The 16,136-nt window shown below is 33.1% G+C and overlaps 1 protein-coding gene across 1 annotated transcript; it reads right to left on the minus strand.

The window, feature by feature from the left end:
* Window positions 1-8,216: 8,216 nt before the first annotated feature.
* LOC115889973 (zinc finger protein 628-like) lies at window positions 8,217-13,575 on the minus strand. Its single transcript, XM_030910070.1, has 2 exons — window positions 12,900-13,575; window positions 8,217-8,867 (listed from the first exon to the last, which is right to left on the minus strand). The coding sequence occupies exons 1-2, from the start codon at window positions 13,169-13,171 to the stop codon at window positions 8,600-8,602; spliced, it is 540 nt and encodes a 179-aa protein (XP_030765930.1). The 5' UTR covers window positions 13,172-13,575; the 3' UTR covers window positions 8,217-8,599.
* Window positions 13,576-16,136: the final 2,561 nt, after the last annotated feature.

Genomic DNA, 16,136 nt, shown 5'->3' on the forward strand with positions numbered 1-16,136 from the left:
TATATTCCATACGATCGAAAAAAAAACAGCGTCAAAGACGGCTGGGGAATAACAATCGATGACAATTTTGGCGAGGTCAAGCCATAGATATATCCGTATTCTTTATTTTTTAATGGCGTTCACTGTCAGTTGGGCTTAGAAAGTTGTATTTTATTTTTATATTGCGTAAAAATGATTTTTAAATAGTGTAGTCTAAAATTAGGGAAAAATATTTTTTGAAAATTGATTTGTATTTCTGTAAACGTTATGTTCTTTTTGAATCTTTCTATAATTAGTCTTAATTTTTGTTTAAGTTTTTTGTGTAAGTTTTATGTCAATTTTTATTAAATGATATCTAGAAAGTTGGTATGAGGGCACTTGAGCCAGACCGCAGACTTTTACTGATGTTGCTGTCTGATTTACTGTTTTTGTTGTCTGGTTTACTGTTTTTACTGCTTTATTTGCTGTTTTGCTCTCTGTTTTACAGCTTTTATGTTCTCAGCTTTTATACCTCTATAAACAGAGAGCCAAAACAGTAAAACAGATAATAACAGTAACTAATAACAGCAAAAACAGAAAATAAAATAGTAAAAACAGTAAAACAGACGTGAAGCAGGCAGTAAAAAGAGTAAAACAGACAGCAAAATCAGTAAAGGTCTACTGTCTGGCTCAAGTACCTCCATACCTACTCTAGAGATTTACCTCGCCAAAATTATCATCGACTGGAAACCCCCAGCCGTCCTTGACGCCGATTTTTTTTCGATCATGCGGTATTACTAAACAAATGCTACATTCTGGTAGATATAACTTTAATACTTGTTTGTTTTGACTTTTCCATCCATATCCTTGATCCGAATATTGTGCCTGGCAAACAAATGGTTGATAACGTGGATTTTTTGGAACGCCCTGTATTCGCAGGCCGTCACGTTACACCTAAACTTCTTCTCCTGTCCACAGTCGTACTTCAAATGCCTGTTCAATGCAGTTTTAGATCTGTAGTTCTTTTTGCATCTGTGACAGTCAAAGATAAACGATTCTAAAAATGTATAAACCAAAATTAATTTTAGTATACTAATAAATGAGTTATGATTAATTCATAACAGGCCTATGTAACTACTGAACAAAGAAAAAATACAATAATTTTTTAAGTTGGTAGCGATTGCGATTTTTAAATGGCTGCGACTGTAACCTGCGATATTGTGATTTTAATATTTAAATATTCTACTAGGCATTCTATTCAGAGTGTCATTTTCTATCGAATAAAGTAAAAAATACCGAGGGTATCGTTTAAAAAAAGTTGTAGTCACTTCCGGTGAAACAGGAAGTGATCGAAACGAAATGAATACGTCAATCAATCCTAATTTATGTCATATGCTTACATACCAAATCTCTTTTATCAGGAAAATTTAGATGCGAACCACTCTTAAGAAACACCCAGTATATTATTGGTCTTGGCCCTAGAAAATATTACCTTCTCTATAAATAAATAAAATCAGAGAAAAAATGCAATCGCAGTTTTCTATAAAATGTTTCAATGGACCACAAAATTACATTCGCAACAAAATCGCAAATCGCAGCTCCTAAAATTCAAATTCGCAGTCACTTCCTCATTCACCAGAAATGACTACAACTTTTGATTTTTAAATGGCATTCTTGGTATTCTTTTACTTTATTCGATAGAAAATGACATTCTAAATAGAATGACATATAATATGTCAACTTTTGACATTTTTGCTTAAAACAAAATAGAATTTTAAATTTCAATCTAGAGTGCCATGGCTATGTTAAAAACACTAATTTTTAATCAAGGAGCCTTGGAAAAATAGATTTGATCGTCTATAATGTTATTCGTATCTTGTCCAGGTCGGTTAAAAAATGCCCAAATCGTATTTTTAATCATATTTCAATTTTTTGAAATGGAACGAGGGTGGCTCATTAGCATATTTGGAAAAAACATTTTTTTGCGAATAATTTGGTACCACACACTTGATATTTCGAGTCAAATTATCCTTATGAATCGCCTGCTGCAATTTCAAATAAACCATATTCGAAAATGTCAAAAGTTGACATATGATATGTCATTCTATTCAGAGTGTCATTTTCTATCGAATAAGGTAGAAATCTCGGTAGAAATATACCGAGGGTGCCATTTAAAAATCAAAGGTTGTAGTCATTTCCGGTAAATCAGGAAGTGACAGAAAACAATTGAATACTTCAATCAATCTTAATTTATTAATATACCAAATTTCGATTTTTTATCTGAGAAAATAAAAGAGTTATAGGGGCAAGCCAATTTTGAGACGCACCCGGTATAGTAATATTGGTTGCCTAAATTGAAACTCGTAAATAGAAGAAATCGCAAATCGCAACTATAGTAATATTGGTTGCATAAATTGAAACTCGCAAATAGAAAAAATCGCATGCAGTTGCAGTTTTCTATGAGGGCCAATCGCAGGTTGCGATTTTAAAGTCGCTGCGATAGAATCGCAGTTTGCGATTTGTTGTTCATCTCTAGTAACCTTAGTACAAAAAAAATCCCCACCCAAAGCCAGTCTTTGCCGACAGTGTATAACCGGGTGGTGCATCGTCGTTGGAAACATCGGAAATCTAGGGTTCCGGTTTTGTCTGTCGCGATTTGGTCGGTTACTATTGGCATTGGTGCTCCCGTCGCTACGTTACTTTCGAAATACCGATTTTTGCTATGTACTAGGCATGGTATAAAATAGCGTTGTTTGAAAGATGAAACGCAAAAGCCAACAAAATAAAATAAAAATATTTTATTTGCTTTTATACATTTATACACTACTGGCAAAGGAATATTAGCAATAGGAGGTTTTCAATGCGATAAAAAAAGATGGTAAGGCTGCAAAATACACTGCAGTGCAACAGAGACGGCTAAAGTGTCTTTTCCCTACCATCGTATAGGGGAAGTGATCATAGAAGTGATACGACGAGCGAGCCCCTGCGAGAGGGGGCGCCGGGCGGGTCTTTAAGACGCTTGTGTGGGGGCTACCGCCTACTAATAGAACAGAATCAAAAAAAATAGAAACAGGACGGACAGTGTTGCCATTCAATTAAATCGAAATTATGTTGGCTTGTCAAAATTCTAAATCTTCTAATCCCATTATCTTGCCTACTTAATGAAATATTAAATAAAGTACGAAACAATTTTACGAATGTTTTCTCTAGGCACATAACTTCTTTCTAAAACGAAAAGTAACATGCAAAACTTTGATATCATTTCTAAAATAGCAAGTGCAATTCTATGAAATGGCAATACTGTACGATCTTCCTAGCAGTCGCCCCGACACAGTCGGTCGGCGGCGGCGCTTCACAAAGCCGCGGCTGTGACAAAGGAATTAGGCCGAAAAAAACTTTATAAGGAGTAGACGAACAGGGTTGCCGGGTTTGTTAGATTATAATTCCATACGAGAACAAAATTCTCGGTAGATCTTCAACAAAAATTAAAAGTACAGAAACGAAATAAAATATAATATTTAAGTCCAAAATTAGCATTCCTATGTGTCGTAATAATAGATCACTCAAATAAAATACAAATATAATAAATATAACAAGAATTAGAAATAGCTAGGTATATTATTTAATATTAAAAAAAATATTGAATTAAATAATATTAATATATTAATAAAAACATATAAAACTATAACAAGTAGGGATAGCAGTCACAAATTAGTGTAGCAGTCACTTTTTACCTTTGTACAAATTTTGATCAGTGATATCTAAAATTAATTTCATTTCAATGGGAAGCTGTAGCAACTCTCAACTCTTTTTTTCATATTAATATATTTTTTGACGGGAAAATAACTAAAATATTTGTCCGAATTTAGGTTGTTTCTTAACTTAAATTTTGTTTTTGTTTACATTTTTGGGGAAAATATGGGTTCAACTTTAGTAGATGAATGAAATAAAAATCTTTCAAAAGATATCAACTTCTTCGGGCATGTCGCCAATACCGCGCCTAATAAGGGGTAATAAGGATTTTTAGGAATATCTCTGTAACTCTGCAACTAGACAGAACGATGACCTGTATGTGTGTTATTACTAAATAAAATTTAATGAAACAATAATAAAGTCAGATTATACAGATTCCAACGCGGCAGTCGCTTAATTTTTAGTCAAATAAGTCAGCTTTTTAAAAGTGCTTCTATTGTAAAAACTAAAGACGCAGTTGAGTATATCGTTAGATTTTTCTTTAAAACGAACGCTTACAGACGAAACCGGTAGACCTGGCAACTCTGTGATGAACTGACGGGAGTCGGAATAGCGAGGTGCGGAGGCGCGGGAAGGGAAATAAAATAATGGCGATAAATAAAGGGCAGGGAGATGGGTATCATGAGTGGATGGGAGGTGGCGGAATTTCTAAAATTTGTTATCTTATTGGAGTTTGTCTAAGTAGACAGTCGTAGTGGAAGTGGAAACGGGGAAGTTGTTGTCCATCTCTGTTTAAGCATAGACTTTTTATAGGCGTTTCATTCCAATGCATGTAATTCCTATGCCTAGAGATCCATTGCCGGGCCTGTATAAGTTTTATTGTTTATATCTAGTTTTAAGGTTAGGTTAGGCCGATAAACAATCTTTTTGTCGGTGGTTTGGACTTTGTCCTTGATTTTAACATTAAATATATTATATTGCAATGCACATAAATATGAGCCGTTGATTTTATTTAAACGAAAATTGATGGAAAATAACAAGGAATGTCATAGTTTTCCTAAAAATGAGATAGATTGGCTATACACAATTATAAACTCGATATTTGGAAAATGAGTGCCGGATAAAAGTTACATTAATCAACAAATATAGATAAATTAGATATATTTTTAGCGAGGACCGCGACACTTTGGAAATCGGGACTTCGGTTACAAAATCGCGGTATTTTGCCGCGGTATTTTTCTGGAACGGTCGCTATTGTAACGCGACTCATGTGGAACCGGTATTCCCATCACTATTTCCAACGACGACGCACCACCCGGTATATCAATAAAAATTACTCGCTCAGTTGTAAATAAATTTATTTAAACCAAACCCAAAACAAATATGTATATCTCTATAAATAAGTTATAATATATAAATAATTGATAAATTAATACATTTCTTTTCTAATAGAATATAACAACAAATAACATAGTTCTGACTAAATCAATAATATCCTTCTCTAACAAAAATGTTATAACATTATTCTCTAGATTAATAAAGATAAGGCAAATGGTTTAAAACCAAATCACAATATTTAAACATATAACAAATATACAGGGTGGTCCGAACTGTATTCCGGAAACTTCGGCAACATATTCTGCAGATAAAAATAAGTAAAAAAGTTCGTATAAATGTATGTTCTAAAATACTTAGTTTCGGAGATACAGGGTGTAGAAGTTTTATTTTTATTTAGAATTTTTCCGAATAATTCTTGCAGTAACGTCAATATTTGGATGAAAATTGGTGTCTGGGAGTTTTTTGACATGATAAATTTGATTATGATCTGAATATGCATGGGCGCCGGAAGAATGAAATTTAGGGGGGGGGCAAGGTAAAAATGAAAAAAAAATTGACATTTTTGGTAATTATTGGGAAAACTGGAAATCGTCCGATTTTCACCAAAATTGGTATACACCCTATTTTGAAATCGTAGATTACGAATCTGAACTTTTTTCTTGGCGGTCTCTTACCGTTTTTCAGAAAAACGAAACATAATTTCAATATCAAATTTTTCTTAATTTCTCATATTTTTAAGGTTTTCTAGCACATATTTTGTTAGGTATTCAATAATCAATAATGTTTTTGCTATTTTCTGTTACTTTTTTAACTAATTCTATGCATAATAGAGGAAAATTTGCTAAAATAAATTTGTAAACAATCTGAAAATGTTAGGTTTCTTGTTATTACCGATTCTGAACCGTCCAAGAACTCTGCAGCGCATGCGCAAATGAAATAATGTCTTCATATTTCCTTCTGCGCATACGCATCACAGTTCTAGGACGGTTCAGAATCGGTAATAAGAGAAACCCGAAGTAAGCTTATGTGTTTCGGGCATTTAAAGCAACGATGCCAATGCTAAACCTAAATTTAGCGTGTTTTTTTCGCTTATTCTGGAATTACGAAAGGCGGTCGCCAGAAGAACGGCTCCTTCCCATAACTGATATTTTACCAACGAGATCTGACTATTTATATATACACCTATATCCACAAAATTACGCGGAAGAGTTTTGATTGCATTGGTTTTAACTTCTTTGCGGAGGGGGTTAATCTTTTTTTGATATAATATAACAACAAAAGATTAACACCCTCTGCATGGAAGTTGTAACCAATGCAATGAAAACACTTTCGTGCAACTTCGTGGGTATACATACATACATACATATACATACTATATGTATGTATGTATATATATGGTGTTAATCTTTTGTTGTTATATTATATCAAAAAAAGATTAACCCCCTCCGCAAAGAAGTTAAAACCAATGCAATCAAAACTCTTCCGCGTAATTTTGTGGATATAGGTGTATATTTAATTATTGTCGATCTCATAATAGGTAATTTATTTAAAATTCCTAATCACCCGAAAAAATAGAAGATATGGCAACGTTGTAAATTTTCAAATTTCTAGTTTAGGTCTAGAATATATTTGTCTCTCTTATTACATAGGAGAGAGAAAGAAGGATATATCAAATGTCAAACTTCCATCTGGTCTCAATTTTCTTTGCTATTTTGTTAAGAAAACTGTTTTTCAGTAAAATGTTGGACATTTTTCTATCCCCAATCAAGTGTGGCTTTTAGATAAACTTTTAGATAATATAATGAAAACATAGTGAAATTATTACTTTATAGGGCCGAAATAAAGAAAAATTCAATGTTGAAATAATTTTCCGTTTTTCTGAAAAACGGTAAGAGACCGCCAAGAAAAAAGTAGATTCGTAATCTACGACCTCAAAATAGTGTATATTTTTGGTGAAAAATCGGACGATTTCCAGTTTTTCCAATAATTACCACATTTTTTATTATTTTACAGGTAACACCTAAAAATTTCATAATAATGATTATTTTTTTACAGATGGATGTAAGAAGATTTTTAGTTTTATTGTTTCAGTGATCCAGGGGGGGGGGCAAATGCCCCCTCTTGCCCCCCCTGTCCGGCGCCCATGTGAATATGACTCTTACTTGTAGAGGGCGCCACCTACATATTTTTTAATTAGTTTGAAGAATAACTTTTTGTTTGTACCTGTATAAAACTACTGAGTAGAAAAATATACATTGACGACGTTTGAATAATAAATAAACATGTTGACTAATTAGTTATTAGAATAAAATCATAATTTTGAAATGTTTTTGTGTCAAAAGGTCAACAAGAACTGTTTTATCATAATTTTTCTCGTCATTAACTTAAAAAAAATAAACGTTCCCAAATTTATCATTTCAGTCAAATATCTATATCTACCCGACATGTTTAATTGTTTGTCAATAATGACATGTATTTACCATTTCCATTCTAAATATCTTGAGAACGGTTGCTCGTAGCAATTTTTTACGTAAAAAATCACCGAAAAGTATATTTTTTCACCCAGCAGTTTTATACAGGTACGGCCAAAAAGTTATTACTCTTGAAAACAGTTAAAACACATGTAGGTGGCGTCACCTACAAATATGAGTTATATTGACATCAAAATCAAATTTCTTATATCAAAAAACTCCCAAGCACTAATTTTCATATAAATATTGACGTTACTTCAGAAATTATTTGGAAAAAATCGTAATAAAAATGAAACTTCAACACCCTGTATCTCCGAAACTAAGAATTTTAGGACATACATTTATAGGAACTTTTTTACTTCTTTTTATCTGCAGAATATGCTGCCGGAGTTTCCGGAATATAGTTCGGACCACCCTGTCTAGTAAGTAATCAACAATATGTATGTAAATGATATTAAATTACTGGTAGATATACAGGAAGATCCAGTTTCTTTTAGGAAAATTTTAACAGACAAAGTCTGTTAAGTAGTCTTGTTAAGTTTTGTTGATCTACTCCTTCATTAATCTCTTTATTCAATGGAGAATATCAATAAATTAAAAATATCTTTCCTGTATATTGATTGATACACAGTAAGTCCCCGGATTTTCTTTATAAGAGGAAAAACTTTTTTATTATTAAATTTTTGAGAAAAACGAACGATGAAAGTGGAGCAAATAAAAATTTATGGTTAAAAAATGTATCTTTTGAAAAAATATATGTTTTGTTAAATCACTCTGTGTAAAATATGTATATATAAAGTTAGATATAAAGTGGTTTAATAACAATAAACAGCACTATATTAAGGCACTAGTTTAGCTTATTGCCAATTTTATATCGATATGAAGCAATATCGATTTTTTTGTTAATAAATTCAACAACAATTAACATAAATAATATCCTCTAAAATACTGAACAAAAAAAGATATAACAAAAAAATGTTTAACAAATTCTAGAATTTAAATTAATTTTAATAAACTCTTTTTAATAAAATCGTTAACAGTAAAAACATAAATAAACATAAATTCTATTTAGTAAAAAAAAACAACAAAAAAATTCTAAACTTTTGTAAAAATAATTTTAATAACTACAAAAATAATAGTTATTCCGAATTAGTGTTATTGTTAGTAGTATTGGCGTTATTGTTGTTGTTATTGATACTAATCTGACTGGCTAGTAAGGCTTGTACTAAAAAATCCTTCTTTTTATCATTACAGAACAGCTGATCGCTAGAATGATGCTTTCTGATGTGCACACCCAGATTTCCTTTTTGCTTTGCTCTGTAGGGGCACTTGGGGCATTTAAATGTGGGTTCTTTACCACCACACTCCACTTGTTCGTGTCTACGCATAGTTGATTTCCACCTGTACCTAAAAAATATCGTTTGGTTAATGATAATAAAAAAAAAATGCTGTAATGAAATAATTTAATTAATTTACCCAAATACATACAGGGTGAGTCACGGCAATGCGCGATATTAGCTTAGCTATTTATGGAGTTTATAAAGTCACTGCATCGATTTAAATTCATTTCAGCTTTACAGTGTTGCCGCTTCATTTGAAAAGTAGTATATCATTGTTATTTTAAATAGAGGATTCATTATATTACTTCATATTTAGAATCTACTTTCATTTATCCTTTTTTTTATCACAATCTATCATACCTATCTCTAATAATTTTTAAGAAAAAAAATAAAATATGTGTAAAATTCAAAAAAATGAGCATAAATGTAGAAGGTTCCTTTATGTAAAAATCACCGGTTCACCGGTTGGTTCCTCCATAGACATCTAACCTACCATCGACGTGAATCACCATATACCGGGTGCGTCTCAAAAGTGGCTCACCCCCAATAACTTTTTTATTTTTTCAAATAAAAACACGATATTTGGTATGTCAGTATAAGGCATAAATTAGGATTGATTGACGTATTCAATTGTTTTCGGTCACTTCCTGTTTCACCGGAAATGACTACAACTGTTGATTTTTAAATGACACGCTCGGTATTTTTTTACTTTATTCGATTGAAAATGACACTTTGAATAGAATGACATATCATATCTCAACTTTTGACATTTTCATTTATTCGAGATTGTAACATGTGGTTCATAACGACAATTTGACTCGAAATACCAAGTTTGTGGTACAAAATTATTCGTAAAAATGCATTTTTCAAATTTGCTAATAAGCCACACTTGTTCCATTTGAAAAAATTGAGATATGACTAAAAATGCGATTGGGGCATCTTTTAAACGGACAGGACAAGACATGAAAAACATTAGACGATCAAATCCAAGGTTCCTTGATTAAAAATTAGTGTTTTTAATACAGCCGCATAGATTGAAATTTAAAATACGATTTTTTCTTAAGCAAGAAAATGTCCAAAGTTGACATATTACACACACCGGAAAAGTCTAGGGATATTACAATTTTATCCAGCCATCGTCAGTAATTTTATTATTTGCATTTCTGATATAATAAAATTAAAATAAACAAATAGTTTACAGGACGTATTGAAATTTACCGAATTTTTCAAATTTACCATGATTTTTATTGAACTCAAAAAAATACACACATTTTTTTTATTCTAAACTGTGAATTAAAAAAAAAGATAAAACCATTTTTACTTAATAAAGGGTATGGCCTCCTCTACTGTTCATTACAGCCCTACATCGTCTCTCCATGCTCCTGGTCAGGTTGTCGATCTCTTCTTGAGGTACAGCCTGCCACGCTGCATTCACGGTCCGAACCAGATCCCTACGAGTTTCACGAGGCATACCCATTCTCAAAATTCTTCTTTGGACCGCGTCCCATACGTGCTCGATGGGGCTGAGGTCAGGAGATTGTGCCGGCCAGGGTACGATGTTTAATTGATGAGCATTGATAAACTCACTTACCACTCTGGCTGTATGAGGCCGTGCATTGTCATGCATGCGAATGAAATTTCTCCAAAAATCATTGGCATATGGTACACGACAGGCTCAAGAATTAAATCACGATATGTGATTCCTGTTAGAAACCTTTCAAGAAAAACGAGATCGGTTTTTCGGCCTAACTGGAATCCTCCCAGTTCCACCTTGATAAGGGTGCACTTCCCGAACATGATCCAACCGAATAAGATTTCCCAGTTCTCTCCATACCCTAAGCCTTCTCGAATCCGGGTGAATTCCAAAGCGTGACTCATCCGTGAAGAGAACATTGGCCCATTGTTGTTCATTCGACCACTGAACATGATCTTGAGCCCACAAATATCGTACCTCTCGATTTCCTCTCGTTAAGGGTTGAGCTCTCCAGGGGCGTCTGCTTCTTATGTTGACCTCTCTTAATCTATTGCGAACAGTGTTAGGACTAACGGTTACATTATGTGTTTCCTGGAGAATTAAACTAAGCTCTGGTGCTGTAAGAGTCGGTCGGCGTCGAGCATTTAATTGTAAAAAATGATCTTGCTGAGGGGTAGTAATGCGATGTCGCCCTGTGTACCTTTCAGCAACATCACCACTTTCACGGTAGCGTGCACTTAATCGCGATATTACACTTTGCGTTGTATTTAATGTTCTAGCTACGTCGATTTGGCGCATTCCAGCTTCGAGCATACCCATGGCCCTTAGCATTTCGTTTCTGTTAAGATGTCTCCGCTCTATAATGTCGTTTAATACAAAACAGAGTTATTTGAATGAATTCTGGCCAGTTATCATAAAAACATAGCCAATACAGGTTAAATTCGAACAATTGATGCTAGGTGCTTTTTATACATTTGACAAAAAATGCACAAACACTTCTGCAAATATCCCAAATTTAGAAATAACTAGTGTGACTTCTTCGTTTCAATCGAAGTAATCGAAACTCGAAACTACTTCGTTTCAATCGAAGTAATCGAAAAAAATCGAAACAGGAAGTGACTGAAAACAATTGAATACGTCAATCAATCCTAATTTATGTCATATACTAACATACCAAATCTCGTTCTATTATCAGAATAAATAAAAAGTTATAGGGGTGAGCCACTTTTGAGACGCACCCGGTATATACAGGGTGAGTCTTAAGTATATGCTAATATTTTCAGAGCTGGGAGATCTCGATAAAAGAATCATATTTTCTTTTGCAGGCTGTTCTAAAAAGTTTTCTAAAATATACAAGCAAATTTAAAAGAAAATGCACGATTTTCAATATCTTTTTTTGCGAAAAAAAACGTCATAGACGTGTTCCTGGGTTCCAACGAGGGGTAAACCGCAGAGGAATTATGGTGTACACTATGAAGGAATTCTACAGGAATTCCAAGGAATTACGAGGAATTCCAAGGAATTCCATAGGAATTACTAGGAATTCCAATTATTTCCGTAAGAATTCCAATGGATTCCAAGGAATTCCTTAGAAATTTAGAGGAATTCCACAGGAATTAAGAGGAATTACAAGCAACTTTATAAAAAATTAACGAACATTAGTAAACCATGAATACTATAATAGGTAGTACTAAATTTAAAGAAAACCGTTTTGCAGGCGATTTTTTTACTATCCGTTTTTCGTTTTCGCTTCCAAAATTTCCCAATATCAAATATCTACAGTTTAGATATTCTTTTAATTTAATATTGTACCCTCGATTATATATCTAAAATATTTTCCAATAGTACGGCCGAACCACCCCCGAGAGATCTACTTATAACGTTCCCTGATTTCGCCATTTTAAAGAAACCCTCATAAGATTTTTTTATTCAGTACTTAGAAAGTGTAAAGTTGATTTTTTTCATTTCCTCGGAATAATACCTAGGTATATACTATAGGGAAATTAATACAACTTTAGGTGCACTTCATCAATGATACCATGCGTAATCTTATGGAATTTACTGGTGATCGTATTATGACGTGCAACTGAAGTTTTATTAATTTCCTTTCCTATGGATATGAGTATAACTAGGTACCTATCATTTTCAAAAAATCCCGAGAAAAATTAATTTTAATAAGTAAGTGCCGACATATTTCCAGTACTTTTACCTCATGATCCCCTATTAGTCCTAAAATTTAACTAAAAAACGTAAATCTCGTAATAGTACTTTTTATTGTTAGATCTAGTACTTATAGAGACATTAGACATTTATAAAAATCACCAGAAAATTCATAGCGGAACTGCGAAACCGAGGTGGCAACGCTGGTTCAGACTGAAAGAGTTACCGAGTTCATACCAAGGAATTCCAAGGAAGACCTTGAATGATTGACCTTGACCTTGAAGACCAGGAATTCCAAGGAATTCCGAAGGAATTACGAGGAATTCTGGTGAATTATTTGAGTAAAAGGAATTACGGTGTACACTTTTTCCTCTGCGGTTTACCCCTCGGGTTCCAAATATACCACCCTAGAAACTATTTGCGCTCATTTAAAACACACCCTGTATGTTTCATGTAACTAGTTACCTTTTTCCACAATGTCTACACGCAAACTGACTGTCGTGACTGTAACCATGTCGGACATATTCGTCTGTAAAGACTCTGGGACATTTCCTGTCCCTGCGACTATTTTGACATCTGGCACTGACCGGGTTCAATAAAAGGTGGTCTAAAGACGGCGGCATTACGATTTTGTCAAACTCTAACCATTCTAAAAGAGAAGGTTGGTTAAAATAGATTAGAACACCACAAAGGAAGGTTGTATATATAAACAAAGAGACTGTCACAGGACGAAACATGTTATATACAATAGCTGGTTAAAGAAAAACAAAAAAAATATATAAAAAAAATTAAAAGTTTTATTTATGACAATTTCGGACATATTTGTGCTATTCCTTTGAATAAAAAGATTAATGAAGGAGTATAATGATATTCATGTATTCATGCAGTACAGACGGAATCGGCATCACAAACCTCCATTTTGACAGTTCTGTTTGACGTTTCAATAGACAAAAGCAGTGTGTCAAAGCACAACTGCCACAACGTAAGTGTATGTTGTGGCAGTTCGGTGTATTTTATTCTAAACTCGTTGACTATCTGAATATATCATTCCCTTTAGTCAAAAAGAGGGCAAATCAGCGTGGTAGAATTTCTTGGTATAATGATGAGCTGAAACGTATGCGTGACCATTTAAAATTTCTAACAGAATTAAAAAACAATTATAATTTCCCGGAAATCAATACTGAATTAAGGTCTTTTAGGAAAAAATACAAAGCAAATATTACTTTTTGCAAAAAACAAGCAAACTCGAAATATATTAAAGACGCTGACAATATGGTGAAGGCTACATGGGATATAATAAATTCATACAGAGGTCCTGTAAAATATACTGTGAGTACGAATGTTAGCGCAAATGATTTTAACGATTTTTTTGTGAATATAACCGAAAATATTGTAAAGTCTCTGAGCGTAGAAAATCGCACAGCGCTTGACTATATAACAAAATTTTCTAATAAACCTTTAAATCTAAATTTTTCCTTTAGAGAGGTAACTTTCATAGAAACCCGAAACGCCGTAAATTCGTTAAAAAATAAGCATAGTAAAGATATTTATAACATGACCATTCCACTGGTTAAAAAAGTAATAAATTTATTAATATATCCTCTAACTAAATTATTCAATAGATGTATAAGAGACGGTACGTATCCCAGTTGTTTAAAAATTTCCAAAATCGTACCAGTATTTAAAAAAGGTGATCCTGAAAATGTGAATAATTATAGACCTATAGCTTTAATACCCACACTTTCAAAAATTTTTGAATGTTTATTGAAACACCAGTTAACACATTACTTTGAATCTAATAACTTGTTCATAGAGAATCAGTTTGGGTTTCGTAAAGGAAAATCTACAACAATGGCTTGCATTCGTTTGATGGAAGATATAATTGAGTGTTTTGAGAGCGGTAATTATGTTGATTCGGTGTTCTGTTACCTTACCAAGGCCTTTGATTGTGTGGATCACAACATACTTTTACAGAAAATTTCATATTATGGAGTAAATAATTTGAGTTCGAAATTATTGGCTGATTATCTTATAAACCGATCTCAACAAACATTAGCCAACGGTACGCTCTCTGATGTGAGTGTTGTAAAATATGGGGTTCCGTAAGGCTCAGTATTAGGACCTTTATTGTTTTTAATTTACATTAATGATTTACCCGTGGCTACACTTCAGAATAATTTGATTTTGTTTGCCGATGACACTACTATCTTATGTGCTCGGAAATCCCCTGAAGAAATTCAAACTGATTTTGAATCGATTTTGCTAAATGTTGGTGACTGGTTTCAGACAAACCGATTATGCCTGAATGACACTAAAATAGAAAGAGTTATTTTTTCTCTTAAAACAAAATATAAAGTAGATTTCTGCAGTGTCCGATTTCTGGGAATAAAATTTGACACTACATAGTCAGATAAGAGAAATAATAGCTAATTTATATAGGTAAGTTAATAATAACGTGGATGAAATCTCATTTGGTTTATTTCCTTGTGTTCATAATAGGGTTTGCGATGAAGAAGCTACAGAGAGTTCGCTTAAGTTGCCGCTTAAACGTAAACTTGAGCGGCGGATATTTCTTTATACCGGAGTTAGCGTATCGGCTATAAAAAAATTCACACAGAAGATAAAAAAAGGCTGAAAACTAACCCCGATAAAATGATATCCAGCTTTGGAAAGAAACGACCATGTGAGACTGCTGTCGAAAAGTTCGACGACTTTTTCGAAGTGGTCAGGAATTTGATAAATAGATTTTATCTCGAATTCAAACTCGTCCCCACAATTAGAAAGCTTTCGCAAAAATTGCAGGAAGAATCGAATTTTTCTTTTGCAGGGAAACGCTTAGCGGGTTATTAAAATCAAATGAATTTTTTTGGCATAAATGTCAAAATAACAGATAAATATTAATGGAGCGGCCCATTATATTGCAGAGAGAGATATAAATATATACGCGAAATTCGAGAATATAGCCAAGTATTATCTATTTGGATGAAACATATGGGTAGACAATGACCTAACCTTTTAAAACTGCTGGCGGAGCGATACCATATCTGGTGTAATAGGCAATATTGGATCTACTGGTGAGTAAAATTATGTTTTGTTTGCGCTTCCAAAGTTAACTATTTTCAAGATTTTTTTTTGCTGGAAATAGTTATATCTAAAATTATGTATTATAGAAAAAAATATAGTTAGTAGAGATATATAAATAAATATACCTCAAGACTCAGTCTTGATCATCTGCTGATGGCAGACATTGTTAGCGAGACGTGCGTCCAGTGTAAAATTAAAAGTGTTTTGGTGTAGTGTACTGACTTAGTGTTTTATTTTGCTGTGTAACACCAAAGGTTCCAACCCCCAGCTGTAATTATTTCTTCTATTATAGTAACAACACAATAATAAAATGATTCAAAATATTTAAGGGAGCTTTAATAAAAGCTTTTAGTGTTTATCTGGTAACTCAACAGTAGTAACGATTCAAACAGCATAAAGTTTTTTGAAAAAATTATTAATCTGAGTATTATATTTATGATACACATTATTTTCATATAACACCGTACGCCCATGTCTATTTTATGAATGAAATTGGGCGTGTTTTGTTTACAACTGCGTTCCCCTGCCGATACCCCGTAGCTACAGATCCGTTGGTCACACTTTAATGACAACGTCAAACAAAACCAACCAATTGTATTATATTTTTACACCAATTAA

The sequence above is a fragment of the Sitophilus oryzae genome, unplaced genomic scaffold (genome assembly GCF_002938485.1).
Source record: "Sitophilus oryzae breed Bouriz unplaced genomic scaffold, Soryzae_2.0 scaffold_857_pilon_pilon, whole genome shotgun sequence".
In the NCBI taxonomy this organism is placed as follows: domain Eukaryota; kingdom Metazoa; phylum Arthropoda; class Insecta; order Coleoptera; family Curculionidae; genus Sitophilus; species Sitophilus oryzae.